Source organism: Lipophrys pholis, assembly GCF_963383615.2.
Source record: "Lipophrys pholis genome assembly, chromosome: 16".
Taxonomy (NCBI): Eukaryota; Metazoa; Chordata; class Actinopteri; order Blenniiformes; family Blenniidae; genus Lipophrys; species Lipophrys pholis.
In genome coordinates this window covers 12,121,095-12,147,692 of record NC_137634.1, presented here as the reverse complement: position 1 = coordinate 12,147,692, position 26,598 = coordinate 12,121,095, and the positions used below count along the sequence as shown (strand labels likewise).

The 26,598-nt window shown below is 39.6% G+C and overlaps 1 protein-coding gene across 1 annotated transcript in view; it reads left to right on the top strand.

The window, feature by feature from the left end:
* The window catches only part of ncam1a (neural cell adhesion molecule 1a), a 279,302-nt gene that overhangs the window by 218,100 nt on the left and 34,604 nt on the right, over positions 1 to 26,598 (top strand). Inside the window, exons 9-15 of the mRNA XM_080483150.1 lie at positions 5,498 to 5,648; positions 11,233 to 11,417; positions 12,064 to 12,160; positions 16,088 to 16,255; positions 20,495 to 20,620; positions 23,365 to 23,379; positions 25,750 to 25,797. Coding sequence (XP_080339276.1) covers positions 5,498 to 5,648; positions 11,233 to 11,417; positions 12,064 to 12,160; positions 16,088 to 16,255; positions 20,495 to 20,620; positions 23,365 to 23,379; positions 25,750 to 25,797 — 790 coding nt within the window. The remainder of the gene's footprint in view (positions 1 to 5,497; positions 5,649 to 11,232; positions 11,418 to 12,063; positions 12,161 to 16,087; positions 16,256 to 20,494; positions 20,621 to 23,364; positions 23,380 to 25,749; positions 25,798 to 26,598) is intronic.

Genomic DNA, 26,598 nt, shown 5'->3' with positions numbered 1-26,598 from the left:
GGCCCTCGCTGGAACCTTACGTCTCCTAATGAAGCTTCAGTGCCAGATCAATACCACAACACGAATTAAGAGATCTATTGGATAATATATCTTATAAAAAGTAGGTCTTTTTCAGCAGCTGAAAGGAGAAATAGACAACATCATGCAGGTAGTCATAATAAATTCATAATTTTTTATTTATTCTTTTTGTATTTCCACATCAATAGTTAATAAATAAACCTGCTCTATGTTTCACCATCAAGTGACTGATCAAAGGCAGTTATATATATAATAATTTTACTCCATCATCCATTTGATGGGCACCGTGGACCCTGAACAAGCTTTCATGTTGTAATTTGTCACATATTAGATCAAATGTAACAAGAAATGTCACGTTATGCCAAAAAAGGACTTAAAACCTTTCCACTGTATCTTAATTTCCTCAAGAAGTGCACTTCAGAAAGCAGCGTGACACTTAAAACAGAATAATAACGGAAAGTAATCCAGCTCCTGAATGACAAAGTGCCAGTTGGTTCTAACAGAACATTTAGATAATCTCTATTTGAGCTTTCACACTGGGGAAGGTTGATATAATCATCTTCTATTTGCTACTAATTGTATTTAGTTGCTAGTCACTTGAGCATAATGCTTAAGCCGTCACTGCCGCCCCAGTTGCAAAAAAGGCTGGTACAAATGTTTAAATTAGTAAAAACACACATTTCATTTACAGTAGATGTATGCATGCACATATAGAGCATATTCAATTTGAAAATAAAACATTTAAGTGTATCAAGCATACTTCAATAGACTTTAAAAGAAGATACATTGATATAGACTGATTTTCACAACCCTGCGCTAACTTTTCTGGTTCAGTGGTTCAACAGGTCAAACTTAAGTGAACACAAACAAACGTTGTTTTTATTTACCTGGTTTAAGGACATTGGAGTGCACTGAATAAACCCAACACAAGATATTTTCAAAGGGATTGAAGAGTGCTCGAACCACTACTACACCGCACTTCCAATTCAAATCGATTCTCGTGAAATGATAAAAGGAGAAGCCTTTTACCATGTCATACGTTGCTTATGTTCACTCGTGAGTAAAATGTGGATTCCTGAGGTTCATAACTTGCATCCTGTTTTAATATTCACTTCTAGATATATTAAAAGGTTTAGTGATATCTATGCTCAACCAAACTATATCAAACTCAGAGGTGGTAAAAAAATACTCACATTCATAATTGCAGAGTAGATACCAGTGTAAAAGGGACTCTGTTTGAAGTAAAATCACAGATTCAACTTATTAATCTCAGCAAAAGTAAGAAAGTTTATCCTCTGAAATGTAGTCAAGGATTTTTTTTGTCTTTCAAAAGGAACTTGAACCTCTGTCGTGTCGACAATATGCACGAACTGTACATGTATGCACATTCTATAATGTGACATTATTGTAAAAGCTAGCCGAGTAATTGGTAATGATACAGATCAGAATTCAACTTGTCACATTGTTTTGAGTCAAAAATAAAGTCATCTGATGTATTCCCTTTCAAACCTTTCAAAAACGGGAAGTTTTGCAATTCAGTTATTGTAGTAACTTCCTTTTCACCCCCATTAAAGATAAGGAGGAGAAAGTGTAGATATTCGTGTTCCAATGTATTGAGTAAAATTCAAAAATGTATAATAAACTAAGTACCTGACCAATATATATCGGCACAGTCCAAATGTACAGATACTCACTACTTGTGAATAGGATGACATTTAACGTTGCAGCAAGTGCTAACATGGTTTAGAATTTATAATTCTTCATACCTCTTTAGTTCAATTGTGTCTTCATTAAACATTAACAGTGGGAGGATTGCAGCAGAGGATATTCAACACGAGTCTCTCGGGTTCAAATTGAGGACAATTCTTGGTGCTCTCCAGTTTAAACTTTGGGATCATGATGTTGCTGGTGAAAAATCAACATTTACATTATGAACTTCACAAGTGGATGAGGAACACTCCTCCACAGTTTTCCCTGTTTAGTCTGCGAAAGTGACATGGTTTCAGCCTGGCCTCTCCGTAAAATATGTCTTTATGTGCCGCGTTCGGCTGAATAATTCGGCCTCTGAACCGGGAGACGGTAAATCACGAAGCGTCTTCCAGACACAGTCGCCATTTTAGGAAATTGTTGGCTCAGCTTCTAAAACTCAGCGGTGCTTAAAAAAAAAAGCCCCCCCCCAAAACTATTTTGTGTTCCTGCAGAAACAATGAGAAGCTCACTGGGTTTGACCAGATAAGTTTCATTTCTCCATAACCCAACCTTAGGCTTCTATTTTCATACTTTCGTCGTATTCTCAATTTCCAGCTTTGTCATATGATGAAATAACTTTGTCAAGCAGGACTGCGAGCTTACAGTGAACAGGTCTTGGCCAAGAAAAGCGAAGTCTACCCTTAAAGTATGAAAAGGTTTCCTTTGAGAGCCACTCTAAATTTACAGACTGACCTGGGTTCGTGCCGCATCTGTGGCAGGCGGTGCAAATTATTCCTGGCAGTCTCCCTTCCTATATCCCCTGCAATGCAGAATATGTGACAGGCAAAGCATACGTATTGACAGGTTATGTAACAAGAGTGTCATCAGGCCCCTAAGAGCAAAGCAGCAGTGACTACACGGCCAGTTGGAAGCTGAAAATCCACTCGTACGCCTTCTGTGTCAAGTCTACTACTCTAATTAATTTGATGACAAATCAGTTGTATAATTAAAATGATTCATTGGAATTAATGAATAAATCCTATTCAAAGGTCTGCCTGTTCACTCCTGCCTCCGTTGTATCATTAAAGAATTATTCTCCATTAACCTTTTCCTGTTTACATTCCAATAGTGTGCCCGCTACAGCTCTTTTCTGTGTTACCGCAGCGAGACAAGATTAATGCTGCCCTTTCAAAATGTTCCAGGACACTCCCTCAGATCTTCAGCGAAAAACAGAAATATTTCTGCCATTTCCACGTCAGCATGCTCGGTAAAGAATAACAAGTCGAGCGAAAACACTAATACAACAAATGTCATTGAATTATTTATAAAACATAAACGCCGGAGCACCTTGGACGCCTGAAATATTAATAGAAGATCATGGCAGCTCAAAGGGAAATGTATACATCTCCTGTTGTTGTGAGCTGTGTGCTGCCCAAAGGGAAGAAAGTGCTGCTGCTACTATAGTTTGTATTCGGCCTCCTACGTGCTTATTCATTTTTAAATGCTTTTCATTGTTATTAATGACTTCTGCTTCACGGAATTGCAAAGCTGTTTATATGAAATTACCTTCGTTTTTACCTTCACAAACACACACAGTGTGTGAAAGTGATCCAACGCGACCGTAAATGCAACTAAGGGCAAAGAAAGGGACACAACGGAGTTGAATGCAAAGCAGCCTGTCCTTTGGCCTCGTTTCTGTATTGGGAAATATGCACGAGGAGGATGCATCTCGAGTGCGGTGCATGGTTTTAAAAAGTGAGGGAGGTCATCGGGTGAAATGGCACGTCAGCTGCACACCTGTGTGGGTAAAGCCCCTTCAGCCATGTGGATAAGTGTCACCCGCTAGAGAAAACTAAAACAGAATTCAGCAAGTTATTTGTCCTGAGGTTATTGTTTTTCGACCATTTATCCACACTAATCAATGCGTGTTGTAATTCGTCCGATGCAGCTTTGCGCTCACACGGGTTCCCAAGTGGGTTCCGAAATAGTTTATCGGATGATTCCAAGCAGTTTCTTAAGCGGCTGATTAAAAATAAATAGTGAGGGAGGTCATAGGGTGAGCTCAGGCGTCACCCGTGCATGTAAAGCAGAGCACAGGGAGCCAGTGTCACAGATTGTATTTTACCCCTGTGCTGAAGTTGCCACTTCGGTAACGGTGCACGAGTGAAAGCCAGAGACGAGACGTAAACACTACTGCAAAGTGTGAGCAAACTGAGTGGAATATAAGACAAACGAACATTTTCACTAAACATTTCTAGAAAAACAGCACACATTCATGGAAGTAGACTAATTTACTAATTTGTTAGCAGATAAAACCATACTCTCCATCACTGATTTGAAGGTCATCATTCAAGTGAACTGACGACAGAGCATTTAAAGCACAGACTGGCTCACAGATGATTAAATCTTTGCTATTTCACCGAGATATGGTCAATTTTGTGCGGTGGATAAATAAGCAATACTGAATTTGCCCCCAGTCATGACGTCAATGACTAAATACTCCTAATATTCCATATTTATAATAGAAAAGATGCACTGTGTGCTAAATAACACATTTTAAAATGCATCAAACACGAGTAGACCAGGCCTTATGTGCATCAAAACTACGTTTCAAGAAAAAAGAAAAAAGATGGTGTAAACAAATATGTGACACTGGCATATTCACAAAGTAGCAGCATCATCTATGTAAACAGTTTTGACAAATGTCACCCGCTAATGAAAATTCAAACAAGATTCAACAAACCATTTGTCCCCACTGCAATTATTCTCCTCCAACAATTCAACTGCAGTTTCTAAATAGTTGGGTGCAGCTTTGTACTCGGACTCCCAGGTTTTGTTCAGGAAGAGTCCATTAGACGATTTAGGACAGTGGAGCCAGAATGAAGTTAGGCTGCAATGCGTGATTAAAAAAGTGACGGGGGACTGAGGCTGAGCTGAGGTGCACCCCCGCAGCGAGCCGGCAGATTCACAAAGCAGCAGATTTAGCCAAGGAGACAGTTTGATAAATGCGATCGGCTAATGAAAATAAAAACAAGATTTAACAAGCCATTTGTCCCAACTGCAATTATTCTGTTCCAACAGCAATTAAACTGCCTGTAAAGCCACCAGCATACTGCTAAATGAGGGGGACAGTAATCGACGTAATGTACAAGTAGTTTATGGGATGCAGCTTTTTGCACAGGCGAGCACCAAGGTCGGTCCAGGAATAGTTTCTGCAAGATGTCCATAGTGTTTTTCCTTCTGTATGAAAGTGACCGAGGGGTCTTTTTATGACTTTTATTTATTCATATCTCTTTGATTCAAAGATTGAAATGTGTTCCTCGGCCACCTGAACTTGTCCTGACCTGGAATTTTAATCTTGGTTACTGTCATAACGTTAAGGATGGGGCTGGTGTGATTAGTCTGACACTCGCTTGACATTAGGAAAGAATATTGAATAATGCAACTCTTATCAGGTAGCAACTTCCAGCCTATGAAACCTTTTTTTTTCTTTTCTATTTGGTTGGTTTTTGCACTGCAACTCACATAGACCATGTGTCAAATAGTCATCATCGGAGATTTACATTTACTCCCAAATTCATCTTCAATTGTTTTCACCCTGGTTCATCCAAACATAACTACAAACATAACCCCATTACCTCTGAGGTTTTTTTTTTCTTCCATTTTCATTGTAGTCAGTCCCACGTGTTTTAATCTGCACATATAGAAACTCACACAAACAAGCTGATAACAGCAGAACGTGTATTCATTTTGAATAAAGTGTGAATAATCTTTCTGTTCTTCCTTGTAGAGCCTTGAGAGAAATGTTGTGGTGCGCAGCCACGCTCGGGTCTCCTCCCTCACCTTGAAAAATGTCCAGTTCACCTACGCCGGCCAGTACCTCTGCACCGCGAGTAACTCCATCGGCCAGGACACCGCGCCCATCTACCTGGAAGTCCGCTGTAAGTCACCTGACTCTTTCGTGCTTTATCGGTGCATCAGTTATGAACTTTTGAATAAATGAGTCCACTGTTGTTGATCACCTAATACCGGAAATTTCATTTTTCTTATCACAAATATATAATAAATAAGAATTCTTATGACAGAAGCATCCATCACAGGGTATCACACACGTTCATTTCCACATCTATTTGTGGACGGATCATTAACCTGCACTGTTCTGCGCTTATTTGACACTGCCTGCCTCTCTTCTCCCACCGTAGATGTAAAAAAATGAATGCATGCACACGTGGGTACGCTATTCATATAATTCTTATGCGTTTTACTTTGCTTACTCAAATTAATTTGCACTCCTTAGGGGAGGCATATAGCACACTTTGAAAAGGTCTGGTAAAATATATTTTAATATACGATCTGTTCATTTCAACTTTACACACACACTCACATATATATATATATATATATATATATATATATATATATATATATATATATAGTATATATATATATATATATATTACACAAGTTTCTTAACAATTTAGGTTCAAGCAGTAATTGTCTTTGTTTCCCAATAATGGGGCTTTTCCCAGCACCCGAAGAGCCCTCTACTTAAGCTGCTGAGTCTGCCTACAGGCAGAGAAATCTATAGCATGAGCAAAAGAAGGAGCACGTATTTGCAGTCAAGAAAAACTTGAGGATGGTGTCATTTATTTAAACCGCAACCTGCCCTGTGGCTGCTTTGCACTCAGAAATCTTTCTCTCACTATCTCCAGCTTGTTACTTCTCGCTGTGATTGTTTAACCCTGGGGGGTCCCTTCATCCTGCACTCCACCCTTAGGGCAATATTTTCATTTCTGAGAATTATCATGTATGTTATTGGCGGTGTATTCTAAAAAAAAAATGCATGTTGAATGAGTGTCAAAGCAGGTAGAAACGAACCAAAAAAACATTCTAAATGCACCCAAAATATATAACCTGGATAAATGCGATGTCATTTGTATCAATGTAGCCAAATAGATACAAAAATAAATAAAACAAATATACCAAGGGATACTGCAGAGGAGCTCCCTGCTGAGTTCCAGTCAACCGACACCAAAACCCAAAACTCGTTTCACGTTGACAGGCTATAAGTGAACTTTAGATGGATGTCCTGTGGTTTTTCGCATCAGATGGATGGAAGTCTGATTTTATGCTTGGGTGTAAGTAAAGTCAACAATTTCTGCCTGGTTGTCGTGGATTTGTGTGAGTGGCATATCCCCAAGATCATATTCAGACCCCTGAAAAGAGATAGGACAGGAAGTTTGTGACAGAAGTGAGAAGCTCTGAAAGGCAATAATTGTATAAAATAAGCAGGAGACATATTTTAACATTAATAACTCCTCAAGTGAAAATGGATGAGCGAGTTCTGCTAAGTTTTGTGTGTTTGAGGCCAGGTTTTTTATGTTATACAAAAAATAAAAGCATGGTCTATATGAGGTTTTTGTTTAGAGATTGTATTGTTGAACATACATTTGGACGTTACAAATTCACTTCAGTTGATAGTGTCTCATGAAGGGCTAAATATGTCTAATCAAATAAAGAGAATTCAAAAATCTTAAGCGAGCATAAAAGCATCGCGATGCTCCATGTCAGGACACTCACCTCTGTTTCTGCAGTATGTATGGTATAGATGTTGAGAGAGCACCGTTTGCTGGGTCAATGGTGCCAGTGAGATGTGTTACCATGGAAACAAAGGTCTCTGTGCTATCATACCTTCAAGACCACAGTGGCTCTTTAGGCTCTAAATTACTCGCCTCTTCTTTTCAAAGCAGCTGTCTCTGAGCACTAGCTCTGATCTTACAGACTCCTGTAAGATGTTTGGAGCAGAGAGTCATTTAGGCTCTGGAGCAGGTTCTGGAAAAAAATGGCCATCATGGACACATGTGTTTTGACAGGACCACCAGAATGATCACAGTCATTGACTTTCACATGAAATGTCAAGGCTGAAGTACACCGATCAGTCATAACTTTATGACCACTGGCGGGTGAACAGACAAACGCCTTTTCTCTTTCTCATGGAGCCTTTTTGTGTGTGGGATGTGTTTGGCAGCAGGTGAACATTTTCTTCTCAAAGTTGATGTGTTAGAAGCAGAGAAATGGACGAGTGAAAGGATTTTAGTAACTTTGACAAAACTCGTAATGGCTGGGTGGCTGGGTCAGCGCACCCCCGGATCTGCGGCTCTGGTTGGGTTTTTACCTGGTCTGCAGTGCTGAGTATCTATAAAAAAAAAGTGATTTAAAGAAGGAACAGCTGGTGAAAGGGTCATGAACAGCAAAAGCTGATCCAACAGACGAGCCAGTGACCTATCTTAATTAATCCAGAAGGTGTCTCTAGAATGCACTGTGAGGGGAAAAAGCAGGCTGAAGTCATGCAGTAATTTGGCCAATGTTCTTCTATTCATTTGGATATCACTCTGACTCCCCACCACCTACCGAAGCTCTGGTGCAGACCACCAGCCTTTCAGGCAAATTGTGCCACGCCACAAAGAAAAAAATGGTTAAGGAACAATTCGGGAAAAACAGTTTGAGATTTGGCCTTTAAGCTCTACAGATTGAACTTCTCCATTAAATTGAGCAACTTTGGGATCTTCTTGAAAAACGAGTCTAATCAACTGATGGAAGTGGATCAGGGGTATTTAGCACTAATAGTGGGATTACTTAATGTTAGACATGTGGTCATGATGTGATGGCTGCAAATCAGTGTGGCCAATATAGTTTATCAGGGAGGTCGTTTGTAACAGAGACACTTGAAACTTGAACTTAGCTTTGATGCGACGAGGCACAACAAAATCGCCTGAATAACTCAGTATGTGCTCTTTCTGAGGTTATGTTTCTGAAGAAATTTGAAACGAAAAACGCATGCTTCTAATGATTCCATGCACATGAAAGCAGCTAAATCGTACTTGATTCAATTTTGGAATTCATCAATGTCACCTTGATTAAGAAAAAAAAATAAAAACGACAGCCAGTGGATTCCTAATTGGATTAATATGACCTGCTCTCGATGTGCTTGCAATTTGTCCAAAGATATAATCACATTGCAGCATTGATAGAGTTGTTTGAGGGCTTGCAGTTTGCTCAAATAATCAGGGAATAATCAGGTAGCGGATTCACTGTTGCCAAGCAATTATCGATAAGAAAAGGTGCTTTGTCTTGAGCACGGCTCTCACTCTCTGTCCTCTCTATGGCCACTCACCCGCTCACGCAATGAAAACGTTATCTGAGCGCGGAACTTGTTATCTGCCGCGCAGCGTGATCCCATTAGCCGGGCTGAGTGTGGCTGCGTTCGCCGCCGAAGGACCGACGGGAATGTGTTAATATCTCTTGACTCTCCAGTATCTGAAATTTGTTTAGCATCGAGATCCAATGAAAACACCGAGCAGCACGCGGGTCACTTCTTAGACCCTCATCTTAGCCTTGGGGACTGTTCGGTTAACACTTTTCTTTTTTTTTTATGTGCGTTTCTGAAAGTATTCAGCTGAATGAACAAAGGGATATGTAGAAGACAGCGAATAGTCGCTCAGTTCCTCCTGCAAATTCACCTCAATGTCTTCTTTGCATCGTATTTTTGACAAGACGAGAACTCAATCCTAACAAGTACCTATTTCGATTTGTTCTTGTGCCGGTAGCTTTCACATTTGTATTTGTTTCTCTCGAACCAGACCAAAGAAAAAGATGTTGGGCTGGTGTTTATTTCGGTTCGTGAGGTTATTCATCTAAATTTCAAGTAGCTGAAGTCATTAAAAGGGCATTAATATATGCATGTGCATCGGTTCAAGGTTTAGATTTCTTGAGAACATGAATTACTCAGGAGGGATCGGGAAGAAAATACCCTTCTTCTACTGATAGCGGTTGATGGGTGCTTATTAGATGCTTTTTTTTATTCTCAAGTGATAGCTCGTCTGCAACACTTGAATTTTCATTATCAACACTACAGATACAAGTTGGGCCCAAATTCATGCGCTTCAGATTTGCGGAATATATTGATTTGAATATGATTTGTTTAATAATATCATGTTGATTTAATTTAGTATTAAATTTCCCATTAAGTTTTCTGTGCACCACTGTCCCCATACCCTTTAATAAAACTGGTATCCCTCTCTCGGCTTGCGTGCATTATATGCAGGAAATGAAGCTGTTGTTGTAATGACAGTTCTTTATGTATTTATGTATGTGATGTGTGCGAGCGCCTCTGTTCGAGGCATCCTATTATTTTCGAATGATTTGACCAGGACAGTTCTCCGAGGCCACAGAAATCAAACAGGCAGGTCACAGACTCCGCGGCGAGTCAATGAGACCCCAAACCAGCATTGATAGAAAGCGTGCGAGTCTAATCAGGGCTGCAGGAGATGGAGCATCTATCGACTCGCTCTTGTCCATCAATTCCAGTAGCGGCACACTGCAGAGCTTTCAAGGATCCAGGGTCAGGAGTAAAAAAATAAATAAAAATAAAAATGGCGGTGTCAGAGGCCGCAGCGTTTGGCGGCTCACAGGAAGTGAGGCGTAGTCCCCTGCATTTGATATCCACTGCTCGGTGATGTGAGCAGGATATATTACAATAGGGGAAAGTACTCATTACCTGCAACCTCAATAGGAACAATTAAGGCCTGGTGCAAAGCGTGAAGAGTTTGGCTGTAAGAAATCAATTGAATTCAGCAAGGAAGTCAAAGGGAAGTTCACGCCACATGAATGTGCTGTTATTAAGTATCTCTGCAGGCGCCACACAAAGAACAGTTGCAGTAAATGCAGAAAGTAATGTAGTGGTCATCAATCCTATAATTAATCTGCAGGAATTCGTGTGTTGATTGACTGTATTTATTATGCACCGTTATTTCTGCTGGTTTTGTCGCTCTTGCTAATTTGTTATTGTTCTCCTCTTACATTGTATCTAATGGTATTCAGCCCTTTGAGAACTGGTTTAATATCTGAGCTCAGTCTCTGTTTTTTTGTATGAAAAATTTGTGTTTATCCTTTTCTTTTAATATTGTACATTTTTTATGTTTCAAACCTTAAAAACCGACTCAGGTGGGATGTAAAAAATTAAATGGGTCGACATAAAAAGACCTTACCTTGAACATATGCAACATAAACACAGCCATCAAACTATAGTACTCAGTGTTTGTTTACCAATCTGTTTAATTCTACTTTTCTCAGCGTTGTCATTTACTTACAAAGTGCATTTGCAGTGTATTTTTCTTTTCAATACAAAAAACGTCCCAGACAATATATGTCAGCCTTGAGCAGAGCTGCTGGATGTGCCAGAGAGTGATGAGATATTTATACTCCACTATCCTTCTCCTACATGTGCCATATTTTACAGCCCATATCCTGGTGACTCATTTCTGAAAGTTTTCACAATAACAAACATGCAGGTTTCTTTCTGATATAAGCACTAAAAAGCATTTAACTTTTTTTCGGGGGGGGGGGGGGGGGGGCACTATAAATTATGATAATTTTTTTCCTCATGATAATGTGACTGTAGATCTTGTCATCTGGCAGTTCTACTGCACAACCATCTAACGTTTCCAATCATTACTCCCTCATCAGATGCTCCAAAGATCCTGGGCGTGGTGACGGCGTACACCTGGGAAGGCAACCCAGCCAACATGACGTGCGAGGTGGAGGCGCACCCCGGAGCCTCGTTGATTTGGTTCAGAGACGGCCTCCAGCTGCCCTCCGCCAACACCACCAACATGAGGATCTACAACACGCCAACCATCAGCTACCTGGAGGTGGGGAAGACGGGGGGAAGTCATCTTTTAGATGCTACCATATTTAGAGTTTATGAAGTCTTCTTTATATAACAGTTGGTTCCAAACATTTCTTTTCCTGGGTTTCTCCCAGATTGCCTCCAAGTCAGGACGCTGACCTCATGCTGACCTGCAATTTGCAGAACAATGCATTAAAGCTACGAACTGACAGACACACCTTAAAGATTAAAAACAATACACAGTTCCCCATGTGTGCTTTGGATTGTAGAACGTGTCTTAATATGGCTTTTGTATCCATTCATCATACTAGTTTGGACAACCTTGAAACAGGCATTTAAGAAAAAACAATGGTAAAACATTCAAAACATTCAAGTCAAGTCCAACATGAACATGTTTCCAGTAACATTACAAAGGGACATGAGTGTAAAGTAGTATCCAACCACTGATTGGCTACTTGACATCTGCACATTCGCATAGCAGTCGCCTTTTAAATAAACCGGCTGTGTGTCTCACCATGACTCAAAAGCTAAATGATGTGAAAACATTAGCTAATGTCTATTCAAGTTGCTTCACGGATTTATTTAGTGGAGGCATCTCAGGCGTGTCTGCAATGTCTACTCACATGATCTAATGTTTCTGTTTCTGTTGGCTCGGCTCGCTATTTCAGATTACCCCCGATTCTCAAAACGACTTTGGGAGCTACAACTGCACAGCCACCAACGTGATGGGCACTGAATCAAAGGAGTTTATTCTCATCCCGGCAGGTTAGTAAACCAAACCTATAGCACTTTGTTTGTATGAAAGTGTCTTTTTTTTTTCAGCTTCAATTCAGAGCAATAAAATCTGTGAGTCCCCAACAGAGTCAAATTATGTGACACCTCTTTTCATTCACCTGGTCTGTAATGCTTAATGCTGTAAATTTCCAAAATGAAGACGATCCTCAACCTTTACTACCCTATTTCAATCTTTCCATAAGACTGAGTTTGGTAGTTCGACCACCCAATATGAACCCAACCACCCAGAACCAAATGGTTTAACAGCTCAGCAATAAAACCCAAGAAAAGGGCCCATCAAAAGATCAATAAACCTTTAAGCTCAATTCTCATGGCAATCAGAAACCATTTTGGCGCGCAAGCTTGTGTGAAATATGAAATCCTACATTTGAGTATTGAAGAAGCTCTTGACAGTAAAGTCACTAATGTCAGTAAACAAGAGACTGCCGTAAAGGTTAGATGGGGATGTCATGTTTTCTCGGGGGGGTCTAACGACATGCAGAGCTTCTACATCTTCTTCTAAAATTGCCTACTTATTTAATTACCTGTTTACCTACCTATCTACTTAACTATCTTCTTAACTAAGTACTTCATTAACTACCTGTCTACTTACCCAAATGCTTACTTACGTTTTTATTTTCCTGTATTTTTCTTAATGACTTCCAAGTTCTAATAGTTGTTCTTTTTTAAAACCTGATACCATTATAAAGCCTCGTTTTGGAACATTTGTAAATGTGAATGTAGAATGTGCCCATGCCAAATTTGAAAAATCTGCTGAGCCAAACAGCTTAACTACTGGATATGTTAAATGCACAGTAACAAAAAGAGCCACCGTGCTTTTGTTTGAGTCTCAAAGGCAGCACGAAATATAAGTAAACACTAAGATAAATAGAGCACAGAACCCTGAGGCACTCCTTGGCGTAGGCAAGACATAGCAAAGCAGTGAAAAGGAAGAAAAGTAATCACAGTGGATCTGCTCTTTAAGTCTAATTTTCTCTGCGCTGCGTTTGGTTTTTGTTAGCTTCATTTGCGATGCAAATTGCTTTGGGCCCATTAAAAGTGGTGGGTCGCTCAGGACCTTGTCTAAATGCAGTGTGGTCAAATTAATTGTGGCAACACCCTGCATTGCCACTGCACACATATCCTGTAGGGTCTTTGAAGTGTTTTTTTTTTTTTTGTTGTTGTTTTTTTTTCCTCTCCTCTTTCTCATTTTCTCCCTATAACTTATTAGTATGCTGAACTGCCTCTTCCCGAGCAGAGTTGGCGCGAAAATAAAAGTGTAAAAGTGTATTCACACCCTATTTTCTCCAAAGATATATGAAAGAGAAAGGTTAACATGCAGTATGAAATTAATTACATTTTTAATGACACACGCAATGTGCAAATGAGGTAGATTTATCACTGAAATGTCAGGATCATTCTTTTAGTGTTGTTTCTGTATGCATGTTGCTCGTGGCTCCAGGAAGTTTGCAGACGCACACAAATAGGGTGATAATTAGTTTCATTCTTTGGCTTTGAGCAGTGATAAAAATATTCAGCGCAAGTAGCAGCAGTAAGCCTACTGTCACTGCTTGTGTTTCATCAGTGCTAAATTTATGAAGCCTCACGAGTGACCTCTTGAGGTCGGCACAGTTATTGCAACAAGACTGAACGCACGACAGGGGCTTCAGTCATTTTTTTTTTTGGCAAGGGTAACCGGTCCAATCTGACCAGCGGGATGATCCAGAGCATGAGTGGATGCAAACATGCACATTGAAGGCTGCACAGGTCGTGGCGCCAGAGAAGTTTAAAAAGAAAAAAAAATGGTTTCTGGAATACAGTTTACCTTTTCTCTGGAATTTGATGTTCTTTATTTCATTAAATGTGAACGGATGCGTTCTTTGCACAAAAATAGTAGTTGTTGTAATCATGCTATCATTTTACTAGTCCAACCAGATTTGGCAGGGCCGGTCACCTCTCGATCGGAAGGTTGCAGATTCAAGCCTCCATATGTCAAAGTATCTTTGAGCGAGGAACTAAATAATAATAATAATAATAATAATAATAATGGATTTTATTTGTACTGAACTCAAAACTGCTCCCAGTGGACGGACTAAGCCACCGTCATTGATGTGTTTGTGTGTGACTTACTTTGTGAAATTCTTTGGGGTCTGTTAAACCACTGGTAAGATTCTATATAGGGGAAATTAATTCACCATGACATCAGACTGGGCTGTTTGTGGCCCCTGGACTAAATGATTTTGACACTCCTGTGCTACAATGATTAATTTTCTGTTCATTAACTCTGCTGAAATCCAAATACAAAGTTGTGACAACTAATAAGAGTCGATTATAAAAGTCTGATGTTCAGAGGTACATGATTTTTAGTTAGTGTTACATCCAACGTGTTGTCGCTTTGGTGTGTACAAACATTTGTTTAATAGAAACATGAGAGAGAGAGAGAAAAAAATCAGGTCTCTCATGTAGGAAAGTATGATTATACTGTATTACATTTTTTCATCAGTGATCAAGTAAAGACATGAAAATATTGGACCGACATTTAATTAACGGCCAAAACGCCCACCGGACACTCTGCTTCCCACCGTTACACTGTCCTCTTTGGAGATTACGAACAGCACCGTAGTGTCTACAGCAGAAATTAAATTTCTTCGAGAGTGCTCTGTTTGTGTCGAATAATCATGAATCAAAGTGTATCCCAGGCATGAGATAAAAATGTCAGTGGAAACTCATTTAGGTACGTCCAACAGATCTTTGGTAATTTTGTGGCCGCATGCTTTGGGCTCCTCTGGTGCCTCTAAATGCACTCCTCTTCCTGCCAAAACACATTAAAAAAAAAAAATACTTTGGGAAGGCAGACATATAAACTCTGAAGAGACAGTGGATTCATTCTCGCCTTATTTCAGACACAAAGCCTGAACTTCAAAAGCTTCTTACGCAGTGGCCAGAGCCATACTGTATTACTTTTCAGTATGGCACTGCCTTCAATAAAACAAGAAAAGGATCCAAACACAGACAAATGTCAAAACAAAGTAACCTTTAATCATAGACAAAATGGGAAAGTCCCATTTCTGAGGCGGGAATTCCAAGTTTAAGCTCAAGAGTTGGGATTTTTAATATGGCTCCATTCGGTGTGTAATATAACTATAATGTTTGTGTATTTATAACACTTACAAGCTCTTTTAATGACTTCAATGAGTTGTGCTTAGAGAGAGCAAGAACAGCTTCCCTTAAAGCGCCCATGTTGTTTTCTGTCTTACCTAAAATGCTTTAACTCAGTTTTAAGAGGGAGAATATGACTGAGACCAAGAGGAGTGAATTCTCCAGAAATATGACAAGTGAAAAGTTTAGAGAGCCGAGAATTGTTAAATCCCGAAGCAATACCAGACCTGAACACTGGGACTCATCGTCTCTCAAATACACTATGGTGAAAGTTTTCAGTTCTGTATTTCAGTGGCCACCCTGTAAATAGTTAAACACACTGTTGACTGCAATCCGGATGGTAATAAGTATGTAGCGTGTGGGCGCATGCTTGTAAACCCATGAATCTCACGAAAAGTTGGCAGGCATGGCAAAGGCACAGAAATCAACAGCAAGGTGTTGATTGAAGTGATTTCGTAGTTTGCGTTCATCTGCTTGCACAAACACCTCATTGATAAAATCCTTTCTGCTGATGATGTCACATTGGTGACGGCAAATGCGATTTTTCTGTGCTTTAATATGAAGCCACAGAGAGAAATGAGCAACTTCCATTACATAAAGCCATAACTATACAGGAGTTTGGTTTGTCAAACAGATTTTTATAAACTCCTCTGAATTATTTTAAACAACTACTGCACTGCGATACACTTCATGGTTTGTTTTAAAGCCTGTTTCTCACATTTAAAATTATTATTTTTTTTGTACTGCCTACCATTGCAGATGTGCCATCGTCGCCACAAATCCAACAAGTGGAGCCTTTCTCGAGCACAGCGGTTGTGGAGTTTGAAGAGCCAGCCTCCATGGGTGGGGTGCCCATCATCAAGTACATAGTGGAATGGCGTTTGCTGGGCCAGGAGTGGCTCGGCAGGGATTACGATGCCGAGGACGGTGAGGAACTCGCCTCCCTCTCTCCACCGAATTTCACTGTATGCTGCATATGACATTCATAAAAAATGTAATTATGGGCTTTTTCAGCATCATTTATTCTGTCGCTGGCAGCAGATTGTAAAACGGCCGCTGTGACTTGGATTTGTGCAGGATATGATTCAGTGTTGAATTAGTCTCTAAATCTCTGAGCCACCGCCAGTTACCTACTTTCCCCCCCCTGGAAACCTGAAAACATGTACTTGTAATCAAGCTCAGAGGACGTCGGGGATGCTATTTACCGTCATTTCTATGTTTTGTGCAATAATTGTGTCAGCTGCAGCTTAACTTTGACCATTTTAGTTCAGTCTTTACATTTGAACATGTTAAAAATAACACAGATAACAGGGACACAATAAAAATACATTTCATAATCATAAATATTAAAAAAAACTAAATTCTGTCAAAATTCTTATCAGAATATAAAAATGTTATTCCAATATTATTAATATATACCATATAACTATTGTCATGACATGTATGTCATCTTAGTTATATCACTCTAACATATGCAATGCATACACAGTGTATATAGCATATACGCAATATACTTTGGAACACACATAAATATTGCTGTCTTTGTATAGCATCACTCCTTAGCATCCAAATTGTGCAGAAGAATCCATGGATGTTTGATAATAGTTAAATCAAATTTAAGGTTAATTAAATAGTGACTTTGCAAAGAGAAAGTGAGCGTGAGCAATGTAAAATGACTTTACATTGCAACATTTCCAGTATATTTAAATATTATCTCGCAAAAATATCTTCAAAAAGAGGTTTTGATGCATGCAAAAACCAACAATAAAAACTTTTCATACATCATTTAAGTATTGTTGCTGGATATATTTTAGGCGCCTGCAGAAAACAGTCCTGCTGGCACCAGCTGCTAATCCAAACATGACAGCAGCTCATATCAGAGAGAGAGGCAGAACACACTGCAGGCTCAGTGACTGTCAGCGCAGACACTGACAGACCCCAGATAATATCCGCATCCCACTAAGGGTTTGTGGCTCCTACAAATATGGATGGTTTCCGTCCCGCCTGCCTCATGGGACACATCAGTCAGCCGCTGACAGACTCGACTGTCAACTCCGGGCCCAAGAGTCGCCCGTCAGGCACGTGTACACACCAAAGAAAACACATGGACCCCCAGACTGGCTGCACATGTTACCAAAATATCCCATTCAGCAACACCAGAAACTAGAAGCACTGATTTTAATTTTTTTATTTTCTTTGCTCCATTATTGTGTAAAGGCCCAGCTGTTACTTGGCGGAATTTGTGTCAATAAAATGGCGATTTGGTCTCAAACAGTACTGTGAACAAGAGCTGCCATCATATGTTTATAAACAGCGCTGCCAAATATGGCTGATCCCACACATTTTAGACTGAAAAAATAAAAGTACTAATAAGCGGGAACTCTGGGGAAAAACAAATCGATAAATAAATATGATTTACAAGATAAAATACAATACTTTAACAAAACAGCAAAATGTCCTCCGGAGAAGCAAATTAAAGCAAATAATTTCATAGATAACCAAATAAATTTCATCAAAGATAATCATATGCAACAATTAACAGTGAATTCATTGCTCATTCCTATTATCTCCCGAGTTGAGCAATTGCAGAGCTGCAAAGCTGAGGTCACTGTTCGCTTTAGCTTTATCGGAAGCAGTTGTCCTGATAGTTACCTTTTTTTCCAAACTTCCGCTTACTAGAGGAGTAATCCCAAACTAAGTCGGCCACCTATAAGACTGATTGAAAGTGACACTAGCATTTGCCTACAAAAGCAGTGCTTATTCAACCAAAAATGCTAGTTTACCTTTTAAAACCTCTTTGATCATTCATAAATCAGTTTTTTTTAATTGAAAGATCTTAATGAATGAACGAACCAATCATTACACTGATGCACACAGCATCAACAGCTCAGCTAAAGTGTCCCAGGAACACGATTATATAAATTTGTCCACATTAGCAGGCCAAGCTGACCCGAAGAATCTACTTTTTCAACTAGTTCCTGTTTATTTACATTAAATAGTAAAGTAATTCCACTTTTTGAAGCAGTAACTGTAATAACTAATCGGAAACCTGGCTAACATGGCCTGTTAGTAATGTGTAACGTGTTAGTATACTCATTTCACATCAGCACCTGAACGCATTCTGTGTAATTTGTTTCCATAGTAATTTTGCATGTTTTGCAATGAAAAATAAAAAAAATATCCATTAAGGCTCAAAGAAGCCTATAACACTCATGTATTAAGTGTGTCCAAACCCATACTTAACACACATTAAACTAATTTTACTGTCTTGATACTTGATAAATTGTTTTCGACAGTCAGTTTAGGAGCGATTCCCCCGTGCGACACACAGTGATTAATAATACTCTTGAGTTTGCAATGTTTTTTTTTTTATTTATTTTTTCAATAAAGCTTTTCAGAAGCAGTGGCAGCCAACATGCAAAAAATAAATAAATAAACACAAATTACTTTGGGTAATCTACAAATTTCTTCCCAACATGAATGGTGGCGGCAGTTTTATGTTGGTGCTAAAAGCCCAGTTTTTGAATTTGCCTGGCCTGACGCCTTTCAGCTGTATTCACACAGCCTCCCTGAGAAGTCACTTATGTCCGCTTCATTCTGAATCTCCTCATTGAGACAGTAATCTGAGTGGTAAATGGAGTCGCGGCAATGGAAAGATGTTTTTTTTTTTTTTTTTTTTTTTCCATGCTGTTTTTCACAGCCCAGACTTGTTACCATCCATGAAATTACAGGTCTTTTGTATTTCACGGTCACATACTAGCCAAGTGACTTTATGTGACAAAAGTCAAGAAGCAGAAGAGGCCGGTGGGGAAGATGACTGGTCATATAAAATCCACTTCACTCGTGAAACATTGCAATCGAAGGTCAAACTAACAAGGTTTCCTATTAGCTCCGTTTGAGTAATGCACCTCAAAGCCTTTGTGTTGAAATGGATCTTTAATTCAACTGATTTAGCTGCAGCTATGTAACAAGAAACCACAAAGCCCTCCTGCAATTACAATTCCTCTGCTTTTTTGGGGGGGGGATTTACACATCAGAGTGCTGGCCTGCTTTGCCCCAATGCTCACCGTAAAAGGAAAATAATAGCCCCTCTATTAGCTAAACTGTGGCTGCTGTTTTAATGCAACCTTGCTGCCGTTGGTAATGGAGTCCCCGTGTAAAAATCCCATTAGGAAATTGCTCCAGTTTACCTGCAGAGGCCCGTCTCGTGGGTAAAAATGTGCAGGATAATCATAAACAGATCAAACTATACTACGCATGCTGTAGCCTTTGTTTTGCGGTTTGCCGTGTACAGTGCAAACCACAGCAGGCGTATTGGCGCTCACTCATTCTTTTTTTTTTTTTCTTTTTTACATTCAGTTGGGATGAGATTGGTAGATGCGATATAAAGGAGACGTGCAACAGGAAGAGCTACACGACATACTCTACAGTGTGCGCTACTCGGGGTAACAATGAATGTGAAAGGAGTCAGACGGCAGACTGAAGCAGCAGACGCAGAAACAAACAAAAGCAAGAGCAGAACATACAATCACAGGAGGAAAAGCAAAGCTAATCGAAGCCAAGATGAGGTTTTATCCACATGTGAGCAGTATCTTATAGTGTGTTCTCTATAGTCTTTGTTGAAGAATTTTTTTTTTAAATAAAATTCAATGCTTCTTTTACTTCCAAGACAATGCAAACAGATCACCTGGTGAATTTCTCGAATTATGAAATGCTGCTCTTGAAAGATGTATGTCCCATACACTGTACTCTTAAAGAAACATCAACCTCTGTCATTAGCGCAGGATGAAAGGATTTCTATATAGGATATTATATATGTAATGATATAGTCCCGGCAAAATAAAATGCAGACCCATAATGGATGTTGACAAGCCAGCCCGGGGAGAACATGAAAACTTTTTTATAGGACCGGACTGGACTCAAATAACAAAGCTGTGAGATCACATTTTAAAAACATCGATTTCAATATCATTAATCAGTATGGAGCAGATTCCATTCTCCCCTTTAGTATGATAGACAAAAAAGTGGATGTGTAGACCACAGAGAGGGCCTATTCCTCCCATTCCTGCCAGGAAATTGCATCCGCAAAGCAATAGTTATCCATTTTGCACGTTTAATGTGTAAAGAAATCCATCTGATATAAGCCGTCCTTGCCTCCCCCAGCAGACATGACCAGCATCACCATCGTGGGCCTGAAACCGGAATCCACCTATGAGGTCAAGATGTCCGCCATCAACGGCAAAGGCAAAGGCGAGAGCAGCCTGTCGACCGTTTTCAAGACCGAGCCAGTCCGTAAGTGCCCCTCTGGCTTTTTTTTTTTTTTAATTTCTTTTATTTTCTGTATCAATCCTGTGAGTCAACGCTCCTGTGACCCCACTGCTTCTGAACCTAATGCCGCTGCTCACTCTGCCGCTCGCCGCTGTGTAGCTCAGTCCAGATGCTTTCACCCGCCCCTCCACTCCTCCAGCCCCGCCGCAGTCCTTTTACCACCCCATTCAGGCCAGCGGGAACAATGACCGCCACTTCATAATCCAACCTCCTTAATAGTGTTAACTATCCCAAGTGTCGCCCGTGCAACCGTCATCACCTCGCAGTGTTACGCTCCTTTTCTTTTAATGTTTGGTGTGTGGAAGGCAAGCTTCTTTCTTACTACTATCTTACAGTCTCGACTCCTCTCAGTCCACCACTCGGGTGATTTCACGAAAGCTTCCTCGAGAGCACTTGCACGTTCCTCAAGATGATTTATACATCAGTGCGAAGAAATCTCGTATTCTGTATTTGTAGTTCGGTGACGGCGTGCATTTTTAATGCGGCCGCCGCAGGTAAGGGTTCAAAATAAGGAGGAAACGGTTCGGCTTAAAAGCCGGCCAGGTGAGGAGAGCTTTTTGACCGCGTTGCATTGATTGTCAACGGCGAATGTGCTGCGTGTGCTGGAGAGACTTGGCGTCCGCTCCATTCAAGTGCCTCCCTGCGAATTAATGCGATGTCATATCACAGCTGTGTTGAACATATGGCAGCGTCTGCACTGCGATGAGCAGCTGTGCGACACCTGTCATCGCTAATCAGAGTGCGTCATTCTGACATAAAGGCTGACTTTGAGTTATTTATGTGCAATAACAACGTCAGAGCATAAGTTCTCACTGAAGTATGAATTTGAGGTACAGAAATTGAGATCCCGTTGGATTTCACTTCCATTTTTCGAGAACAGGGGTCTGCAACCAGCCGCTCTGGAGCGGTTTCCTGCAGCTTTCCCAAGATTTGACGTAAATTAAGTGAAGTTTTACTATATGGTTTAAGGTTAAATATGATGTTTTACCATATTCAAACTTTATTGACTTCTAATGTACCTACATTTTGCTTAAAAACTAGACAATTCAAGTTTTCTGTAGCAGTCCCTGTAAAAGAAAGCCTTAAAAACCTATTAGAATATTATTTAAAGTAATATATTGTCCTTACTTAAAAAAAAAAAAAGCATACAAACATATCAGAAAAAGAGTGAAAAGTTAAAAAAAAAAATCGATTTGCATCGAAAATATGACTATATGACCTTTATAGGCAACAGATTTTACAATTCTTCATGTTTGCTCGGTCTTAAATCGTTTCCACGATTTAACGACACAGTGGAACATATTTATTATTCATGACCTTTTAATCAGGCTAACTTTTGCATTTGTTCTTGTCCGTTCAAAGAAATGTTTCGGATTGAATCTTTAAATTGGAGCGACTCGGGGGGGGGGGGGAAGGACCTGGAAATAGTGATGCAGCATTTCAGCCAACCGACTTAGCTTTTAAAATAATACAAGTGACAATGACAATGTATACACTGAGAAAACAGATGATTTTTCCCCCAAAATTAATGAAAAAGAGAGACTGTTTTGATCTAGGAATTGCGTAGTATATTTTCACTTTGACTAGTTTTACACTATAAAACAGATTTAATTAAATGTAAATGGTATTTTGTTTAAATATGAACGACTTTAATTGGATGACTATTAATAGGTAAGCACATTAGAAGAGTGTCATTCAGTGTAGGTAAGAGAAACTCACAAAATATACCAGCATTTTTAAAAATGTAGGTCTTTAATTTCCATTGTTGTATACATCGAATACTTTCTATAAAAGTCCAAGATATGTCTTGAATTGATTTTGAAGGTTGGTTATAGCGCCATTGTATTAGGTTCGAAGTGAGGCAAAAGTGGATCTTTTAGTGGTAACTTTTGCAGATCCCTGATCTGAAAAGTGTTCAAATTTGATGCCAAATAATTGTTACCTTGTACCGTCAGGAAATTCTCCCCGATTTTCCGGGGCAAACCTCGCCCCGAGTCGTCTCCTTTATTCCATCTGCCGTGAGCTAATTTAGCGAGGCTGCAATCAGAACGCAGCAGACCTATTTCTCAGTCAGCATTCCAAATCAGGGTCATGAATAAATCTTTGTTTTAGTTTGTTCCAGCCTCCATGTCACGCTTCCATCTGTGCTTCATCACCCCACTGCTTCTGTAGAAAAAAAAAAAAAAAAAAAACCTTCCTCAGCATCCTCCTTATTTGTCCCCTCGAACTGAAGAGAGATGTTTTTGTCCTACTTACAGACACTCCGGCTTTACAAAGTCTCTCTCGTGTGTTTTCTGTGTCTCGCTGATCTAAAATGTATAACGTTGAGACTGAGCTCAAGCTTCACTTGATGTAAAATTTACACAGATTAAATACAATTTGGCACGATTGAATCTGTTTTCAATATGTGGTTTGTGTAGCAGATCGAGACATTTTTAGAAAATACATTGACGCAACCAGAAACGCTTTTCTGTTAATATCAGGAAAAGAAGAGAAGCATTGCGTTTTATGAGCTTGAGTATTCAGCTGTGTACGCAACAGCAGGGTGACGGTGGGTTAATGATGTGGTGGGACATAGTTGCCCCCCTTTCATTGATCATATTTCTCATTTCATTGTCTTTGTTTCTTCTCTTTGTGTTGTTTTTGTTTTATTTTTTTTCCCCCCATCCTGGTTTTTCATCTGTTCTGTATTCCATTGGACCTCTCAGGCTATTCTTTCACAAGTAAGTTTCTTTCCTCCCTGTCTTGTCTACTTGATTTCCTCTTATATTTCCTCATTGTACTTTAGTTTTTTTTAGTTTGTTTTTTTTTTACTTTCACCGTACCCTCATTGTTCCAACACGATCCTCTCGTTCTCACGATGTTGTAGAGAAATCGAAGCAATGTCTACTTTACCTGAAGGGTTTTGCTGAAGTACTGTCTTCATTCTTTACCTTTTCAAATAATTTGACAGCACGCGGTCCATTTCTTCACTTTCTTATGTTTCTTTTATGAATACACACCTGTTACAGTTGCATAATCCTCATTGCGTCTGAGGCTGTTTCTTCTCTTTTGTACCTTGTGCACTGCCGCAGCTCTGCCAATGATCATAAATTATAAACTATAGCACAAAACTTTAAAGAACATATACCAACCCCGGGCAGTAGGGAATACAGTGTGGCTACATGATGAACAGTGAGGGAGATTATTTCCCATGCTAAATATTAAAACCAGCTGCACAAAAACGTGGAATTATCAGTTTTTCGTTTCACCAGTTCCCAGAAATCCTTTGGAGTCCCATTTGTGTACGGCTTGGTTATTGTATTTTATAATGTAATTGGCTATAAGAACTATAAAACCCAGAAGCCTGCATATAGAGTCCTCATTTCCATGGATATTTCAGGAGGGAACAACAATAGCATTTCTTTGCTTATTCAAGCTCAGAAAGAAAAAAAAAAAAAAAAGGATTTTATACATTACCCTTAAAAATTGGGTGACCCTGAATCTCGCTGCATTCCAGCTTAAGAAAACACAAATAGACCAAACACGGGCGAACTAAGAAAACATCTTCAATAATTCACCATCTTTAGCCCATGTGCAGCATTTAGAAGCGATGCTGCGAAGTGAGAACACACTGAATCGCACTTAAAATGCAGAAAACACACCAAGAAACACTGCAAGTGTTACCGACTTTGACAGTGATGAACACGCTTGAAGCCAATACCAAAAAACGTCATCATATGGTTGAGATAGTATAGCAGATATCTATATTCATACAACCACTTCATAGATTACTGCTCTGAAATTCCAAAAGATCTTGTAATTTATGCTTGTTTTCTGGTTTTGTTCAAAGTTGACATAATAACAGTTGTAAATATAGATTTTTTTCAATGCCGTCTCTTACTTTGTTACTTTTCTTTCCGCGTTAAATGCTGATGTGAAAACACCATGCTACCAACTGGTTTAAAGGACAGTCGCAGCCATGTGTGTTTGTGTTAAAACTTTGGTGTGGATATCTGACAGCTTCGCCTGTTTCATTGTAATGAAACCCTAAAACACGAGCCAGTCGGTGTTTTAATAAAACACAGTGGACGGCCGCTGTTGCATGAACAGGAACAAAGCACAGGAGCCTCAATGAAATTCACTTTCCTGAATACACAGTCAAATGTTCTTTCTTCAGGGAAGTCCACTTTAATGTCGACAGAAACCTGCGTATGAAAAGATAAAGGAAAATGGTTTTACAACTTTCACAACAATTTTAATTACCAAAGTCTAATTAATTTGTTACCAGTTTGTATCCTTCTTATTTCAAAGCAGCTACACACAGAGCATCCAGAGGGAGTATTTGTTCAGGCCTGAAATCAGAGGCTTGATCAAGGGAGTTGCAAATGTTCCCAACATCTGACATGTATGTGCTTGTATGGTGAGAGGTACCCAGGGCACGAGTGGGAAACATCACAGCCACAGCAAGGTTTCCGACCAGCAGGGGGGCTTTACAAGGGGAAAAAAAAAATAGAGGCCAATTTTCATTAAACAGAACAAATTTTCAGATCCTGCTTGAAAGTGTTTTTCTATTATTTTAAGATAATTTCTTTGCATTTTTTCGCATTTTTTTAGCAGAAAGTTTCATCCTAATTTATTTCTACAATAATATTCAATCTACATTATCCACAAGTATTTTTTACTCTGGGATGAGTGGACATTCCTGGTTTGAAAAGTAAAATTTCAGCAGAAACTTTGTAGAAAAACAAATGTACAATAATTTAGGCAAGTTCAATTTAATGCTATTTGTTGTCTACAAATCCTAGAAGATGTTAACAGAGATAATTTACATTGCAAAATAAGTTTTTAGCCTGTTTTAATTACAGGCTGGATTTCACTTGTTTTTTTGGTTTTTTTGCAAGTGTGTGTATCCTAGTCCATCTGCACCATCAAGACATTTTGCAGAAACCATATGTTTCAGTATCGCTTGCAGCTCAGTGGGAGTGTCAACAGGCGCACTCATTTCCACGCGTGGAAGTTCGAGGGAAACTTCTATTGGCACTTAAATGCAATGAACCCAGCACTGGTTCATTCCCACCAACCCCTCTCATGATGTTCTCACCATCTTTCAGTTTCACCAACGACCCCACCCCCTATTGCTGCCACCAGTATGGCCCCTAGTGAGTATGCCAGTCCAGCAGTGTGCGGTGTGTGTGTCTCTCCCCTTCTGTCCCCTGTTTGCCTGTTTTGGCCTCCGATGTTCTTCTATTTCTGGTGTGGCTCGTAGGAGGGATGGCACTCCCTCTATAGACTGCAATCAAAGCAGAAGAGAGAAAAAGAAATCATAAAAAATTAGTGGGGAAATTTACTCGCTTTTCTAATGCACTTGAGTACCCATAGATTTTGATTCTACTAACATTTGTGGAGACATAAAGGTTAACTGCCTGACTGTAGTGCTTTGTGTGACGTAATTAACACAATCTGTCCTTTCATAAGGATCCCAATCATGGTACCGACTCTAAAGTGTGGCGTGATGGCTTTGGATTACTGGTGGGACACACTCATTTTCCTCTGAAGCGTGACTTTGTGTGAACGCGAATGTCAAAGTGAAATTCTCAGTCGATCTATGGCTGGAGAATTTTCAGCATTATTTTGTCAATGCTGTTTCGCCGGAGCGGCGGACATCGCGATAATGTATAAAGTCAGTTGATTGACAGCAAACTGCCAAACTTTGAGTAAAACCAGGTTTCTCTCACTATCGCCTCATCTGCTACTGGTGTCATGAATAAACGACTGTCGTTTCTATTCGTTTCATATCCTGACAAATATTCATGTCTTGAATTAGCCAAGAACCACTCCACACTATTTTATCTCCTCAGCACACAGATAAAGACCATATTAAACCATATTCAGCCTGCCAGTAGTAACTCTTCCAATTATCATCCTAGGTTCTGTACTAATGGTCTCCACCACCAATCACT